Consider the following 17,924-nt stretch of genomic DNA (forward strand, 5'->3'; position numbering starts at 1 on the left):
ACTTAACATAGAGTAAGTATTAGACTCTATCAAATTGGTCCTGGCAACTACTGAATTCTAATAGACTTGTGATCCTTGGAACAGTTGGTGATTTTAATCTAATTATAAAGAGAAAACAAACCAGGTTATTTTGCTGTGTACTAATCTACCTTCTTGTGAACAACGTTTTAGCAGAAATAGGAAGTCTTGACACTTTTTCTAAAAGGTGTCTTACCCAAGATGTTTCTGAAAGAACATAGAATCAACAAGTATAAACTCCTCTGTTGTATGCACTACACCATGCTACAGACTGTGGAATACAGAGGTGTTTAAACCAGAGCCACGGCTCTTCAGCATCTCCAAATGTATTCTGAAAGAACAGACACACACATGGAGCAGTTGGATAACAAGCCAACATGTAATAAAGTGCTAAACTGTGCGGTACAGACAAGTGCAAAAGGAATTAGCAGTATGCGGATACACACCATGGCTGTATTGCCTTGACTATGCTGTGTTATTTAGAGGGTTATTCAGACTGGAGCCAAAAGATGATTAAGAACTGGGCACCTTGGTTGGATGTTCTGTGGGTGAATGTTTTTGAATTATTTAAATCTTCCAGCTCAAAGAAGATTGGAATCACTCTCTGTTTCTGATTTAGCTTTTATAGCCTCTGGGATATTTACAGAAGGATCAGTTATACACATATCTGAACAAGTTTGGTGGCAGTGCCTAAAAATATGATTCATGATCCTTTTGAGGCAGATGGAAAAACTTCTGTAAGTTAGGGGTAAGAAATTTATATAAAATTTTTAAAAAGTTAGTCTAGGGCTTGAGGGAAAAACAAACAGACAAACCTAGCATTCCTAAGTATGGAATACATTTGTATCAAGTAGTTAGCAAACTAATCACTGTTTTGCACCTCTTATACATCTACTGAATACTCAGAAAATTTTCCCCAAATTTCATTTGCACAAAATTTTCCTTGTGCTGTTAGAATTCTATTTGGCATATGTTCCCCTCTAGGGGGTAATGTATCTCATCATAATTATGCATTTCTTTTTTTTGATAGGTACTCTAGGAATCACTGAATTATACATTTTGATTAATGTGTTCATTTGTTCTGTTTGGGGAGGAAGAAGGTAGATCATTAATTGTCCTATTGTAAGGAAGAAAAATGCAGTTATGTTGAACTTTGCCCTCTCCAAAGGTATCCAGAAATTAAACTAGAAGGAGGAAGAAGGAGTACTAGAAAAGTTCTAGAAAAATATTCCTGATTATGAGTGAAAAAGGATAATGTTCTATATGATTTTATCTTGAGTAATTGTTCATTTGGATATATTATTGCTCTAATTTTATGAAAGTATAGTCTCTTTGAAGCCAAAATTTCCATTGCTGATTTTGAAGTTCATTTGAACATCAGTAATTAAAAAGCAAATAATGCTCCACACCCTCTAAAGGCTGCCTGCTTCAGAGCCCCAGGAAGGGTTAATGATCCATGGCCGACTAGGAAGACAAGCCCTGCTAAGGAAATGGAGCTCTCAGCGATGCCATTCATCTGGCCACGGCCTTAAGTTGTCATGATAAAGATTAACTACTCTCCTTAGAGCACAGAGGAAACTGATTTTTATTTGAAGCCTTTCTCTGAGATCACAGGCCCAGCTTAGAGGGTTGAAAGTCTGCGCTGAGCCGGTCTGCACCTTCTATTCACTGCTTAAATACTCAGCACCTGGATGCACTCTGGGTCAGGTGAGCCCATAGATGGCTATGCTGTGCTTAGCTATTAATGGAATGTGAAAGTTCAGAGCATTCCCACCCTTCTTTCCATAGTCTGGGATGTATGGTGCAAAGCCCAGTCCTCAGTGTTCTCTTCAGCTTTTAGTTTGCACAACAACCTTACCACTCTCAGAAGTAAACGGGATCAAAGGGCAATCTACATCAAGTGAGAGCTCTTTGGGGTTCTCGGCCACAGGTATCACGGGGGAAACTGAAATTACTGGAGAGTCTCTCCAATGCAGGAGGTCACAATAGAGAACACGGAGCCTCACCATCTTATTTTTACCCTTTAAAAATATGTATAAGTGTTAGTTGCTCCGTCATGTCTGATTCTTTGGGACCACATGGACTGTAGCCTGCCAGGCTCCTCTGTCCATGGAATTCTCCAGGCAAGAATACTGGACTGGGTGGCCTTTTCCTTCTCCAGGGGATCTTCCTGACCCAGGAATCGAATCCGGGTCTCTTGCATTGCAGGCAGATTCTTTACCATCTGAACCACCAGGGAAGCCCAAGAATATGTATATCTGGATGTTAATTGCATCTTTCTTGGATTGCATATAGTGAGTAAGGGAGTTTTTCAAATCTGAATTTTATGTGATTTGCTTAAATGCCTACTAATTAACCTCCCCTTAATTCTGAAAGATGCCGTGGAGTTTTCAAATGGTAAATTTCAATTGCTTTATGAATCCAAGAACTTTACTCATAAAAACTAATAATGAACATGGTTAATGAGTTTTGTGCTATTTTGAAAGAAATTGAAGCAAAGAAGAATAAAAGGGTTGGTATGGTCAATGGAAGAATTTGAACTGAAACACTTAGCTAAATGAGATATTTCAAGTATCAGAGTATCTGTTTAGAGGTAGAACCAGCCCAGGTAAATTTTAACAAAATTGAAGGACCTGTCACTTTATTTAGACTAATATGATTGAATATTTGTAACTATAACTTGGTAAAAGTATTTAATACATGATACTGAATTGCGACAAGTAAGGAAAGATCGCTATACCAAAGAAATAGTTATTAATTTACAAGATGCAAGAAATGCATTTGGGGGGTTTGATAATATTTAAAAGGCTAGTCATTTATTCCATTGCCATTTTAATATTGTTTAAGAGCACAAGTTGTGTGTGTGCTCTGTTGTGTCTGACTCTTTGCGAACCCATGGACTGTAACCTGCCCTGCTCCTTGGTCTATAGGATTTCCCAGGCAAGAATCCTGGAATGGGTTGCCGTTTCCTTCTCCAGGGGCTCTTCCGGACCAAGGGATCGAACCCATGTCTCTTGTGTCTCTTCCATTGGCAGGCAGGTGCTTTACCACTGCACCACCTGGGAAGCCTGAACAAGTTTACTCTTTACTTTTAAATGACTATTGCTTTATAGAGTGTGCCTCTTTTCTTAATCTAGGGCAATCTGGTACTCATTTGACCCTGGACAGTGGGAGAGAAAGGTTTTATATATTTATCAGGTCACTTGTTTTTGCCATTAGAGAGTTAAGAAGAATAATGTAAATTAAAGCCTCCATAGATAAAAATTAGGAATATCTGCTTAAATAACTTACATAAATTAAACTTTTGCAGGAAAGTGGGAGTGGGTGAGGTGCAGAGTGGAGAAGGGGCAATTGTCTGGGGGCTTTCTCTCCTCTCTCCCTCCTTCCTTTTCCTCTTTCCTTCTCACTCTATCATCTTCATTAAGTGTCCTGAATGCTTTGTAGAATGAAGTGGATTATAAATAAAAACTTCATAATTGAAATATGACAAGTCTTGAGACATTCAACGTATCCTTTGATAATATCTCAGAATTACAACTTTGTTTTTAGAAGAGGTTAGGTTTCCTATGGCAAGTTACACTTTACTTTCTCCTTTCACCTGTGTGCTGGTCATTCAGTTGTGTCCGACTTTCTTTGGCCCACAGACTGTAGCCCACCAGTCCATGGAGTTTTCCAGGCAAGAATACTGGAGGGGGTTGTCATTTCCTACTCCACAGAACCTTCCCGACCTGCATCTCTTGTGCCTCCTACATTAGCAGGTGGATTCTTTACTGGTAGCACCACCCTAGAAGTCTACCCTTAGGTTTGTCATTAAGATTCTGTTTTAAAATTGGTTTAAATTCCATGATCGGGTATCAGTTACATGATATTATTTCAGAGTTGAATTGTCCTTCTTTGAGTTATTTGTTTCATTCCTGTTGCTAAATGCCAAAGATTATAAAGCAATATGTAAAGGATTAGGTTCTTAGTGATGAGTTTAATCTATAAAAAATACAGCCATGCTCAGTACTCTATATCCAGAATGTAAATTGTAATATAAATGAAAAGTCATCAGATCGATACCGAAAAAGATCAATATTAGGTTTCTATACAATACTCTGACATTAACACTGACATGAGGTGCTTGTCAAGAAATAAAAGAGATGGAAGTGGAATTTTTGTGCCACATACAGATATTACTATTCAACCAGTACCTATGATGGTTTCTGGGTCATTGTCACCTAGAGATTGAATGTATTTTCACTCCATTGTCACTGCTTTAGTCCAAACTACCATCGTTTCTCACCTGCTGCTGCTGCTGCTAAGTCACTTCAGTCATGTCTGACTCTGTGCGACCCCATAGACGGCAGCCCACCAGGCTCCCCCGTCCCTGGGGTTCTCCAGGCAAGAACACTGGAGTGGGTTGCCATTTCCTTCTCCAATGAATGAAAGTAAAAAGTGAAAGTAAAGTCGCTCAGTCATGTCCGACTCTTTGCAACATGGACTGCAGCCTACCAGGCTCCTCCATCCATGGGATTTTCCACCTAGTCTTCTTTAATAAATTCCTTGCTTCCAACTTGCCCCTCTACAATCAATTCTCCATATATATCAGCTAGAGTCATCCTTTAAAAATGTAAAGATCATGCTCCCTTAAAAATTTTGACAGCTTCCATTGTGTTGCATCAAATCTAGCGCCTAGGCTGATCTTTGACCTTTGTGATCTCGCCTTCCTCTCTGGCCTCATCTCATACTCTCTCCCTCAGTGACTGCTCTACAGCTATACTGGCTGTCTTTCATATTCTAAAATGTGCCAAGTTCTTTCCAAAGTTAGGAATTTACACATGCTTTTGCCTCCTCTAGTGTGTTCCCTGATTTTCATCCCCACCCAGTTCCCATGGCTAGCATCTTATTTTTCTATAGAGTTAATTGGCTTAAATGCCACCTCTGCAGAAGTTCTTCTATAAGCAACTTAACCAAAAATGTTCCATCCCTAATTAGCATTCACATTTGTTTTCTCTAGTACCATTTTTAGAACTTATAATTTTTAATTATATATTTATCTGTTGATATGGTAGTACTAAAATTTTTAAACACTTCCCAGTTTATGTTTCTTTATTAGTCTTTCTCTCTCTGCCCCTAGTCAGCCTTCTAGCTCCAGAGAGTGAAAGAGGAGAGCAGGTACTTGACCTTTTTAGTGAGTCAGCAGACTTGGAGCAGTCTCTCTGCTTAGAGCAGAGAGAGGCTTATGTAGAATCCTTTAGTTCCTTGTTAGTTTGCTAAATGGCAACTTTGAGCTACTAAACCTATAATTCTATATAATCTAATAAACAAGAAGAGAAACTCCACTGCTTCTAAGCCCTGGACAAGGGTAGGAAGATAAAACCTTGACAAGGTAAGAGGGTGAAGATGTTGGATATTTAGGTCCTGAAACCTCTGTAGGCTTCAGTTAGATGAGGTGTCACCAAACACAGGGAGCAACTGCCTACTCCTCCCAGTATGGCAGGATGGCAAGGAGATCCCTGAGCATGGGACCCCCTGCATTGACAGGGACACTCAGCATCCTGAATAGGGACTGCATGTCCAGACAGAGAACATGTAGCTTGTACTTCCAAGCCTCCTTTGTTTCCCTGTGTAAAGTGAACATTTTGTTGAAAGCTAGAACTTTGGCTAGGGAGCATCCTGTAGGCATGCTGCAGAAACAGGAAAGGTTTCCCTGAGCCTTGTCAGCAGATGTAGGATGTGATGCAGTCTCAGAGAGGCCTGCAGCTAGAGAGAGAAATGGGAGGCCCAGTTCCCTGCGAAGGACCAAAACAGCAGGTAAAGAGATCATGGATTGCAGATAGCAGTCGATGCCTGCAGGATGGACCAGACCAGTCGCTCCTTAGGGAATTCCTCATCATTCCACTCTGAGACTAGAGAAGGCCTGCAGGGCACAGTGGGGCCCAAAGCATCCTTCACTGGCCGGTACAGCTCATGCAAATCCTGACACCACCTTGGAGAGGAAGACAGAGGGAGTAGGAATGGCCTGAAGATAAGAGATAGCGCGTTATTAGCCATAAAAGACCAAGGATTACCCAAAAAGAGTGGTTTTCAGAACAGACTAGTTTATAACTGGCATTGTTCTAAATGAAGTTAATTTTCTTCTGCTGGGTGGGGCTTTGTGAATCAGTTACAAAGCCATCAAAAGAGCTACGTTTCCCCCCTGTTCCTGTGAATTGTAGTGGGTAAATTTTGCCACCCTAATGGCAACCCACTCCAGTACTCTTGCCTGGAAAATTCCATGGACTGAGGAGCCTGATAGGCTGCAGTCCATGGGGTCGCAAAGAGTTGGACACGACTGAGCAACTTCATTTTCACTTATATGTGCTTCATATATCATATGAGGACAGGAGCCACACTGCCACATCTCTTGCTCCTGATATCCTGCTCATATATAATGTGTCCAACAGATCTTTGCTGAATGAATGAATGAACACTCATTGAGAGTTCTGCACAGACATGTCTTAGACAATCATTAAGGAAAAGGTAATATTAAACAACCAGCTATTTATGGCCAGGGAAACTGAGCATCTTAATTAAACTGACAGTGAAGAACAGGATCTGATTTCTGCCTCTGGTTCTGCCAGTAAATATCTGTGTGGCTTGGAGTATATCTTAGATTTTGTTTCAGATATCAATGTATAAATGTAAAATTTAATCTCAGCTTCTTCAATAATTTGTATAGCTGTTGGTTTTCTTATTGGTTTGGTAAACATTTTCTAACCGTTTATTTATCTATTTATTTGATTAATAACTGTTAAATGTTGGCCTTTCAGAAGGAAGGTGTTTTCTAATAAAGGTGGTTATATTGTCAGCAACTGTTATCTTCTTGACCCGTGGCTCAGCGGTTAAAGAATCTTCCTGCAGTACAGGAGACATAGGTTTGACTCCTGGGTCAGGAAAATCCCCTGGAGAAGGAAATGTATTCCTGCCTGGGAAATCCTACGGACAGAGGCACCTGGCGGGCCACAGTCTGTGGGGCTGCAAAAGAGTCAGACTCGACTGAGCAACTAAACAACAACAAATTAAATAAATAAGAAACAAAAGCTTTTGTTCTGGCTCAGTTATATTAATTGTGGAAAACTGGCAATAACTCAGATTATTTTCCGTCTGAAATGACCTTACCCAGGTTATCGGCAATGGCTACCTAATGACATCCAGTCACCATTTACTTTCATGTCTTTACTCATATATCCAGGTGGAATTTAATGACCCAGTGCTGGGCTCAAGAACCTGACCAAAGACCCACTTTCCACAAAGTTCAAGAACAGCTTCAGTTATTCAGAAATCTTTCCTTAAATAGTATTTCTCAATGCAGAGGAGAAGCAAACCCCAGTGGGGTCATAAATGAAGGCTTTGAAGGTAAGTTTGATTCTTCTTCAGAATTTCTGGGTTTTCTCTCCAGTGTTAACTGAACAAGGTCAAAATGGGATATACCTGGAAGACATCTTACAGTGCACAGGAGGAATAATATACCAGCACCATCCTCATAATTAAGTATTTATTATCCTCCTCTTTGAAAGTAATTTTGGTTTGTTCATTACATTAAAAAAAAAAAGAATAATGATATGGCCCCTGGATTTATAACCTAAGATAGTAAGAAAGAGAATTAACACGTTAGACTATATTTTCATGAGGCCTGTTCTCTTCATTCTCCACTTCTCATGCCAATTTGGACCTCAGTGGCAGAGTTGAGTTAATTACAGTTGCAGGTACATTATCAGGATTGGTCTATGCAGGGTTTCTCTTTCATTTGTTTGTTTAGCCCCTTATTTCCATATTCCTCTTCTGCTCTAGTTCCTCTCTCTACCTGCCAGGTAGCCATTTAATGTGTCTCTGTTAATTTGTATGTTTTCTACAAAATGTGTATTGTATGCATGGATACTTTAGTGCTATACCATGCTTCTTTTCTTCCTTTTTGCATTAATACTGTGTTTTTAAAAGCCATCTATGTGTATGTATCTAATCTAGTACTTCAAATTGCCTAGTTAGTTTGCTGGGATTATTGTTGTGGGTCATACTCATAGTGTAATTCCACTTCAGTATTTTGATATTAAACACAATAATCACTTAATTCATTTCCAAAGACAGATTTATAATACATTTGCTTAATTGGCTGCAGAAAAATAAATTTTAAAATGATCCTTTCCAGCTGTTTTTAAACTCTATCCCATAGTTAAAAGTTCACAGGACTTTTTCCCTTTTTTTTTCAAATGCAAACATTCTTGCTGAGAAATAAACCTGGCAAGAGGGACCATGACTCAGAATCCCTCAGAAATTAAGCCTCTTGGCTCAACACTGATTGATTATACAATGGCTGATTGTTGCCCTGGAGGCATCTCTCTACAGTGAGACCTTCACCTTGAGTGATGCACTTGAGTAATAATAGCAGGGAAAAATAAGAAGCCCAGGATGACTATCTGCTTGTCTTGTCTGCAGTGTTTCTAACTACACATTTTGAGTAAATTTCGATCCATGACATGAATGCAGATAAGATTCTTCTGCAGATGACACTTCTTTAACATGAACAGCTAAGCGAAAATTTGGAAAGAGATGTGCTTTGAGCATACATCCCGATCCTCCTCAGAATAAGCCTTGTTAATAATCTCACATTGGCGCTACCTGCTATCTCATCATGAAGCTGAGCTGATGATTCTGAGTGTCAGTAGTAGAAGACAGAAGACTGATTTTCTTGGTGGGCACTGAGAGAAGTCAGAATGGGAAGGGAAAGTTGTCATGGAAATCATAAAGAGAGAGATTCACAGAGTCAGGAGTGGTCAAATGCTGCAGAGAAAAAGAGTTCTGTGGGGATATGAGGAATTTACAGTTGACTTGTGTTATATTTCAAAATTCAACTCTGCTCACAAAAGCCTTTCCTTCTAATATGTACAGACTTTTGTAAAAAAAAAAAATAGCAAAGGCTGCCATAATGGGTGTTAGAAAGACCTGAAAGCTTAGCTTTACCTTAGGGTCTACCAGATGTCTCCATGAACCCTTTCAGAAATCTTTTTACCATGTAGCACTTTCATGCATTGGAGAAGGAAATGGCAACCCACTCCAGTGTTCTTGCCTGAAGAATCCCAGGGACGGCGAAGCCTGGTGGGCTGCTGTCTATGGGGTCGCAGAGTCGGACACGACTGAAGCAACTTAGCAGCAGCATTACCTAGTTCATCTATGAAGCTGTAAGTACCAAACTGCTCACGGTAACTATAAAGGACAACCCCCTTTTAATGAATGGCTTTTAATTGCAATATTATGTAACTTTATTTCAGCACTTTTGAGTATACCACTTGTGCTGTTTAACTCATTAAATCCTTACAATAGCCCTATGAAGTAGGCGTTATAATATTACCATTTTACAGATGAAAAGACTGAGGTTAGTAACTTGCCCATGGTCATCCTGCTGAATAGGGCTGGAGCAGGATTCCATTCTAGAGCCTTTATTCTCAGCCTTCACAGAGTGGTAGCAAAGGCAAGGAAACTTTGTTATCTTTAGCGTTCTGCATAGCTAGGGGTAGTGAAAGAATTTGCTACTTTTGGCCTGCTAGAAAAGATATAATAATCTTTCCTGGTTATATCTAATTTATTGAGGAGCCAAGCTGTTGACAGACTGAATTAAAATTCTAAAGGATATTTTTTAAAAATAGAGAAGCAGACATAACTAGGCAGAATAAGGAAGAGGTTAACAGGGAATATAATCAAACTCTAATAATTTTTTAGGAACAAGTCTGTGCCATGACAGATACTGGAAGAGGTTAACAGGGAATATAATCAAACTCTAATAATTTTTTAGGAACAAGTCTGTGCCATGACAGATTTATGATTTTGGTAACAAGAGAAATTCACATTCTGAAATCAACAACAAATGTAAATCGTGACCATAAGGAATGGAAAGATATATGGGGATCACCAACGTTTTTTGATAATTGGCATGTGACTGAACAAAAGTAACAGAGAAGCGAGAAGAAATAGAATGAAAAGCAGAGTTTGAATATTTGCAAAGGATAGAAATCATAGAACAGTCACTTTAAGGCAAGCTTAAACTTAATTAACTTTTAAGTAAAAGAATGTGTTTAATAATAGTTTGCTGTTTTGCAGACTGGTGGATGTATTTAACAAAACAGTAAGAAGTCTTCTTTGTTATTGTCAGAGATATATAAGAAGACAAGTAAAGCCACTGGGAGGACTTTTTTGGAAAAAAAAAAAAAAAGGGAGGGGGGGCATTAGGATTAAGGGAGCAATAATACCATGCCTATGCTATGGCCCTACTGACCTAATGGGGTGGAGAGGGGATAGAGAGAAGATTAGTAACATATCTGGGCATCTAGTAAAAATATCCCAGTGACTTCATCCAAACATTTGTGTAAACATCACCTCATCAGTCCCAGAGAGTTCTACAGGAAACAAATCTAAATGCTCCTCTGCTGTTCTAAACATAGCCAGTCAGCCGGCATATGTCTCGTCTGTAAATACCCTGTCTTACTTGGAAGCCTTTATTTTAATATTTCCCTCTTAAACCAAGGGTTGCCAAGTGCATGCCATCTTTGCTCAGGATCTTTGCTCTAAGGACCTGCAAGTTTTCTATTCAGTAGTTTTTAAATCAAAATAAACAACCCGCCCCATCTCTCATAAATTCCTTATGCAATAAGATGTACTCATTGCTGAAAGCTTGCCAGGGTCAAGTTACTAAATATTGTCCTAAGTACTATGAAGTGATGAAATAGTGAGCTAATGATTTTTCTTTGACATATTGCACCAGAATTTGTAAAAATAGAATTTATTTGCCTTATGGAAAAGAATTTTTTTCCAATGTAGGCAAAAAAATTAAATCATATTTCCCAATAATCTATTTAATGAGCCAAAGGTATGGCAGTGAAGCAGCTGATAATGTTGAGTACCTAGACCTATGTTATAAGCATATGTTTTTGTTGAAATTTTAAACTACTTTAATCTAATTTCTTTAAGCCCTTCAGGAATATCATCCTAATTTCCTCAATAATCTGGGCCACTGGGTAATTTAATCCTATTTCTTCCTATCATTTTTTGATATTTTTATTGCTATTTTCATGCATAACAAGTTATTCTTGTGTATTTCTCAATGGCTATCAGTACATAGTGACAATAATCGTAACAGTTGGATTCTTCCATAGATATTCAGCACATAGGCACTAACCAAACTCAACATCTGATAAGCTTATTTTTATGGGGGAGATGTTTTAGAAAAACTGACTATTCACATGGTTTGAAATATACTAGAATGATGTTGGAATAATGAAGAGGAACATGGAATGATACCAAAGAGCCTGCAGCCTGGCCTCTGTGTTATTCAGCAGTAGGGAGGGCTTGAAAAACGAAATAAACACCTACTGAGACAGAGCAAGAACAATGATTTATATGTTTTTATAATAAAATAAGCTTTGCAGTTCAGATTTGGAACTTGGTAATAGGTGTGTGCATGCGTGCTAAGTCACTCAGTCATGTCTGACTCTTTGGGATCCGATGGACTGTTAGCCCACCAGGCTTCCCTGTCCATGGGGATTCTCCAGGCAAAAATACTGGAGTGGGTTGCCACGCCCTCCTCCAGGGGATCTTCCTGACCCAGGGATCAAAACCGTGTCTCCTGTGTCTCCTGCATTGCAGGCAGATTCTTTACCCCTGAACCACTGGGGAAGCCCTGGTTAATAGGTAGATCCATTAAATTCCATCAGGGAATAAACAGGTGCAATGGTGCTTCCCTTCATCCCTTGAAATTATTTCAATTTTTCCGATATTTCAATTTAAATGCATTCCAAATAAATCCAGCCTGGGGTATACACAGAAGCTTGGCAGCCAGACTGGTCTCACCCCATATTTGGACACTTGTGCTGGAAGTGTCATTAGGAGAAAGGGAGGGACCTTCATCTATTGACTGAAATGTTTCTGATTTGTAAAATGTGATGCTGTATGAAAGCACAGTTATATTTCTGACTGTAAACTTTTCATCCAGGCAGTAACACTCAGGGACTGGAAAACATGAATAAAAAACAAATAATTCCTACAATATACATTTGAATGTTTATCTTGTAGATTCCCTAGAATTTTGTGGAATGTTTCAGAAGCTCTGCTATTAGGTTTCAGTAGAATTCTTATACGTTTCTAAGTAAGGTCAGCCTTTAAGTAAAGAAAGACAAAATAATATGAGCACAGTTGTGAAGAAGGTCAGATTTCCCTCTGACTATCCGTTTTTCTGCAGGCATGCCCACCTCACACATGTGTGTCTGGAGTCAGTCCCTCTCAAGCACTCCTGTAGGGCACACTGCCCACCACCTCCTCTGCACACAGCACGGCAGCTCCTCTCTCTGCTTGGGGAGGTGAACACGAGGACTGACTAGAGCCAGACAGTTTGGGTTCAAATTCTAGTTGTGTGACCTTGGGCAAAGTATTAAGCTCTGTGTCCTCAATTTCCTCATGTGTTGAATGCAGATAGTGCCAGTACTTACTTAATAGGGGAAGAATGAGTTAATATGTGCATATAGCTTAGAATAGTGCCTGCTATGTAATTAGCACTCTATAAGTATTAATAACAATTATTATGATTATATTTCATATCAGTGTTTATTGCCACCTGACATAGATTTAGTTGCCCACTAGTTTATTGTCTGTATCCCCCCATTAGAGTGTAAACCCCAAATAGCAACAAATGTGTTTCGTGCACTGCTATATCATCAATACCTAGGACACAGCCTGGTATGCAGTATGCAGGCAATAAATATTAGCTTAATAAATGATTGAATTCCTTGACCTAAAAAAGTACATCTTTAAAGGTAGATATTTTAGCCAATGTGGCAAGATGAAAGGGTAAGCACTTTATACAAAAAGGGCTATCCTAGGGCCACTTAATTCCTGTCACAAAGACCAGACCTGTGTCACCTGTTATGCAGAGTTACCTCTATACGCTCTTACTGCTTCGTGTATCCCTTTCTTACGTAAGCACACGTAACCTCCCATCACATTTTATTACTTCTCCTTGCCTACTAGACTGAAGTAGTATCAAGGACAGGGAACATGTCTTTTATCTTTGTGTTCCCTCAGTGGCCATCATAAATGTTTACTGAACCAATGAGCACGGCTGGTGTTTTTCTAATTTTCATAGAGCCTGGATATTACAAATACAGGAAACCAAATAGATGCTAGAATAATGTTTGTATTTTTTTCACAGATGAAGATGGTCATCCAATTTGTTTGAATTCAGATGACGTTACGTCAGTTGCTTTAATGGAAACCAAGAACCAAGAAGGGTTAAACTACATGGTACTTGCTACAGAATGCAGACAAGGTGAAACCAATTCTGAGGGTCCTCTAGGCTCTAAGGAATCTGAATCTTGTGGTCTGAGGAAAGAAGAGAAGGAACCACAAGCAGACATAGCTATCTGCCAAGAAAAACAAGTGGCTTACTGCCCTCCTGGCAAGCCTGAAGGCCTCAACTATGCCTGCCTCACTCACAGTGGATATGGAGATGGGTTTGATTAATAGCTCTGTTTGGGACATGCAGGGTTGAGATAAACACTCCTCCCATTAAGTGGTCACTGAAAGAAAACCTAGTAGAGTGATAGATGTTGTGGCGTGGTGGTCTGTGACTCCATATTAACATCGGAAAGTTCCTGTATTCTAATTTTGGTTCTAGGAGCCATTTGGTTTAGGTTGAGACAATCTCCATACCAACAGTCTAACCTTGAGCAGAATTCTGTGGTGAACCTCTGAGCATTTGAAAAGCTTAGAAAGACTAATGAGTCTGGAAATGAAACTGTGATTCTTTGCCCTGAGGTTCCTTAGGCCACTTCCCACCCTTCAGTCTGGGCTCTAAGAGAAAAATCTTAGGAAAAAAACACGTACATTCAAAGACCTGGAGGAGGAGAACAAGTATGCTCAGGGGGCCAAGTGAATTACAGATTATCCCAAGCAGGATAAAGAAAATGACTAAATAACTGTACATATACAGAAGGAACCAGCACCTAAGACACGAGTCATAAAGAAAGCTATTAATACAATACAATGTTGTCCTTAATGACTACTCTAAAATATTTTGTTTTTGGAGTCTTGGAACAGCAGTTTCAATCATATTGCAAAGAGGACCATGAAGATCTCTATGTCCTAAAGTTTAGCATTCCATGATCTTTGGATCATATACAAATGACTCTGTGATTTGTGTGCTATTGATATTATAGAAATTAGCTAATATAGAGATTTTTATTTGCCATATCTATTTTCTACATAAAATACTTAAGATTACATTTACTATGAAATTGTCCTTAAAATTAAATATAAATGATAATATCATGTTAATTCAAGCTATATGATTTTCAGCAACCATACAAAATAATAAGCACCTAAATGAGAACTATTTAAAAATTGCTTCAGGAAAACACTGATTTAAAGCCAGTCATTCTTTGCAGTTACCCATTTAAATCTGAAAGCCTCAAGCGTTCTAACAACAGATCTAGTGAAAGTATTCCATGTGTTATTTAGTTGCAGCATACAGAGTGTTCACAAGACACAAAAAATACTTTGATTATACTAATAACATTTGCTAAAAACTATTGTGGAAGCAGAATATGGATCCATTTCCGCTTTGGATCATTTAGTTCATTTTTAAATTTGTCCACTGCCTGAGAACTTGCAGAGATGACAGGCTGTATGGTGAGGTACGCAGGGAGGTCAGTGTGTTTGTTCTGTGGTGAACAGCCCCCAAGTCAAGGTCCAGGATTTATGGCCACTCTATCGCACCTAGTATCCACTGAACAAGGCAGAATGTTTTCCCTCTGATCGTCAGACTCTTTAATGGGTGCTGATCATTCTTTCTTTGGCCCACCATGTGACACCCCTTCCCCTGCTGCGGAGTTCCTCTGCCTTTATCTTCAGATGGGCAGCCATGTTCCATTTGCTTCTCTAAGATCTCATGCAACGAAGGCAGGCAGTGACCCCAGCCCTCACCACGCAGACACACCCACCACAGGCTTCTAATTGAGAGAGAAGGAAGCAAAGAAACAGGGACTCCGGTGAGTCATGCCTGGTCATGGTGGCAAGTGGAGTTAGTCTGGCTCCCACAACGCAGCGTCCAGGGCTAGGGGAGCCAGGAGAGCAAGCCTGGAGCCTGGTGCCTCTGGCAGGCAGACTGGGGGCTTGGTTCTGCTCTGCTTTCTAGCAGGGGTTCCCTGCTCCATAGCCTCTGAGTTCGGTTCTCAAGCCCTCCCAAGGATTCTGTGACTTATGTCCATATCCTTTTAATAAGTGTTTTTCTTTTAAGTCAGCCAGAGTCAGCTTCTGTTTTTTTGCATCTATGACTTTTGCTCTGCCAAAGTAATACAGAAACTTTATTTTGGAATGCACAAAGAAACGTATAGAAGAATTGGATTTTCGGTACAATACACTTGCATTACGATCTGGATAATAGAGAAATTTACAGAATATCTGGGGAGAAACAGCCCATAAAGTATCATGCTTTAGCTAGGATATAAGTGCAAATTATTAGACTTTAAAAAATAATTCATAATAAATGATATTGGTAAAAATATTTACTACAACATAAAATAGACAGTGGCTGAAATTGCATAGGAAAATTTATTATAGATCAAAGTAATTGATAAAAATAAAAATGGCTGATAATATTGAAAATTGTAAGTTTATTCTGGAAAAATTAGATTTTGTAATCAAGAGGGAATAATTGGCTATAGCTAAAATCGGCACTAGTTAAAATGTGTTATTCACTAAAAATTAACAGAAGAATAAAATCTCACTGATAAATTTTTTTATCTGCAAAAATGACTTGGGAATATTAGACTTGAGAGAAACTATGGCTCCCAAAGGCAGAAGTTATCACTGGTATAAACAAAACAATACAAAGCCAATCAATAACTCTAACCTTAATTTTAAATTGTTCAAGGAAAAAAAACAGTCTGTAAGAAAAATATTTAAGTTGAAAATGAAAACCTTTTTTTTAACGTTGCCAGTTGAACAAAGATTTACCTGGATAACATTAATATGTTGCTATAATTCTGCTGCAAATGCTTTATTCAAAATGTCCTGGAGAAAAGAACCTGTCCTTGATCTCAGATATCCTGTGTTGCTTACCCATCCTGGTTTTCCCTGGCCTATTGGAATGTTCTCACCTATTCTTCTCTGCTTATCTAAATTCCGGACATCCTTTAGGGTCAGCTCATATTCCAACTTGTTGGAAAGGCTTGTCTCTAACTCCCTCCCCTCCTTCTTATCAGAATTACTGCTGCTCTTGTCTTTATGCCTTGTTAACTGGCAATTATGGTATTGTGGTATGGTATTTCTACCTTATTTCTATGTGTTTTATTAACTTGAATAAATTGCAAGCTTTCCAAACTCAGGTGGTATCTTTTAACCCTTTGTATCTTTAGTATAAAGTAAGTATTCATATTTAGTGGGTGAATTGGCTTTCTCATCATCTTTTTCCAACACATTTCACAAGTTTTCACTTTTAGCTCATAATAGAGATGCCAGAAGACTGGTATATTGCCAAGAGGGACACTTATGAGAATGCTTTTGATTCTGAGTTATCTGAGACCTAGATATATTACAGAAGTTTGTGGACTGCTTTGAGTTTCAGATCAGACTTAGATGAGCCTGAAATGCTGAAAGTCCTTGAAATGATGGTAAAGGATATTAAAGAAGACAAAAAATTATTTTTCTCCCTCATTGTAAACTCACCTTTTATCCTCAGAATGGCCTTATGGATGTGGCATAAGTGTTAAGTTGTCCTTGACTTCCCTTTGACTTTCTCTCTTTGGTAAAGAGGAGCCCATTCAGTTTTCCTTTTTACAGTTGATCAAGGCTCTGGGTTGCCCAAACTAGAAGACCTATCGCAATCCTTCTAGGCTTCTTCACAACCAGAAGAAACAAAGGGCCAACATATACAGCCCAAATGCCATTGTATGTAACTCAGAATATTTCCTTTCAGGTTTCTTTTTTTCTTCCTCAATGTGAGCTTATTTTCATGGCTGGGTTAATTTCTCTTTTTTTTCCCACTGACTTTTTTGCACATGCTTTCTCTCTTATCATTAAAAATTCCTTGTTTTTCTAATAACTGCATACAACCCCTTAGGATGGATACACTGTAGTTTAGTGTTCCCAGGTAGATTCATTCATTCATAAATATTTATTGAATGTTTATTACACAGAAAGCATAGGTGCTAGGGATAGAACAATAAACAAAGCTAAGTCTCTGCCTTCATGGTGGCTACACGCTAGCATTCTAGATGGGGGAGAAGACATAGTAAATAAAAAATAAAAGTATGTATGACAATACCTTAAAAGGATGATACATCATGATCAAGTGGGCTTTATTCCAGGGTGCAAAGATGGTTTAAACATTCACAAATGAGTCAGTGTGATATACTGCATTAACAAAATGACAGATAAACATCATATGATCATCTCAGTAGATGTAGAAAAAGCTTTTGACAAAACTCAGCATCCATTTATGATTAAAAACTCTCAGCAAAGTGGGCATAGAGGGAATGTACCTCAACATAATAAAGACAGTATATGACAAACTCAGTTAACATCATAATCGACAGTGAAAAGTTGAAACCTTTTCCTCTAAGGTCAGAAACAAGACAGGGATGACCACTCTCTCCACTTTTATTCAGAATAGTATTGGAGTACTAGCCAGAGTAATTAGGCAAGAAAAATAAATAAAAACCATCGAAATTGAGAAAGAAGTAAAACTGTCATTAGTTGCAGATACTATTATATATAGAAAACTCTGAAGACTCCATAAAAAGACTATTAGAACTATAAATTCAGTCAAGTTACAGGATACAAAATTAAAGCACAAAAGTCTGCCACTTTACTTTACATTAATAATGAACTATCAGAAAGAG

The 17,924-nt window shown here is 38.6% G+C and overlaps 1 protein-coding gene and 1 long non-coding RNA gene across 3 annotated transcripts in view; one reads left to right on the forward strand and one right to left on the reverse strand.

Moving 5' to 3' along the window:
• ROS1 (ROS proto-oncogene 1, receptor tyrosine kinase) overlaps positions 1-16,408 on the forward strand; it is a 125,288-nt gene extending 108,880 nt beyond the window's left edge. For both annotated transcript variants that reach the window (XM_040238425.1, XM_040238424.1), the window contains exons 43-44: positions 7,235-7,398; positions 13,235-16,408. In XM_040238425.1, coding sequence (XP_040094359.1) covers positions 7,235-7,398; positions 13,235-13,545 — 475 coding nt within the window. In that variant the 3' untranslated portion in view covers positions 13,546-16,408. The remainder of the gene's footprint in view (positions 1-7,234; positions 7,399-13,234) is intronic.
• LOC120862461 overlaps positions 1-17,924 on the reverse strand; it is a 56,981-nt gene that overhangs the window by 27,865 nt on the left and 11,192 nt on the right. The window lies entirely within an intron of this gene.

This window comes from Oryx dammah, unplaced genomic scaffold, assembly GCF_014754425.2.
Source record: "Oryx dammah isolate SB20612 unplaced genomic scaffold, SCBI_Odam_1.1 HiC_scaffold_4, whole genome shotgun sequence".
Taxonomy (NCBI): domain Eukaryota; kingdom Metazoa; phylum Chordata; class Mammalia; order Artiodactyla; family Bovidae; genus Oryx; species Oryx dammah.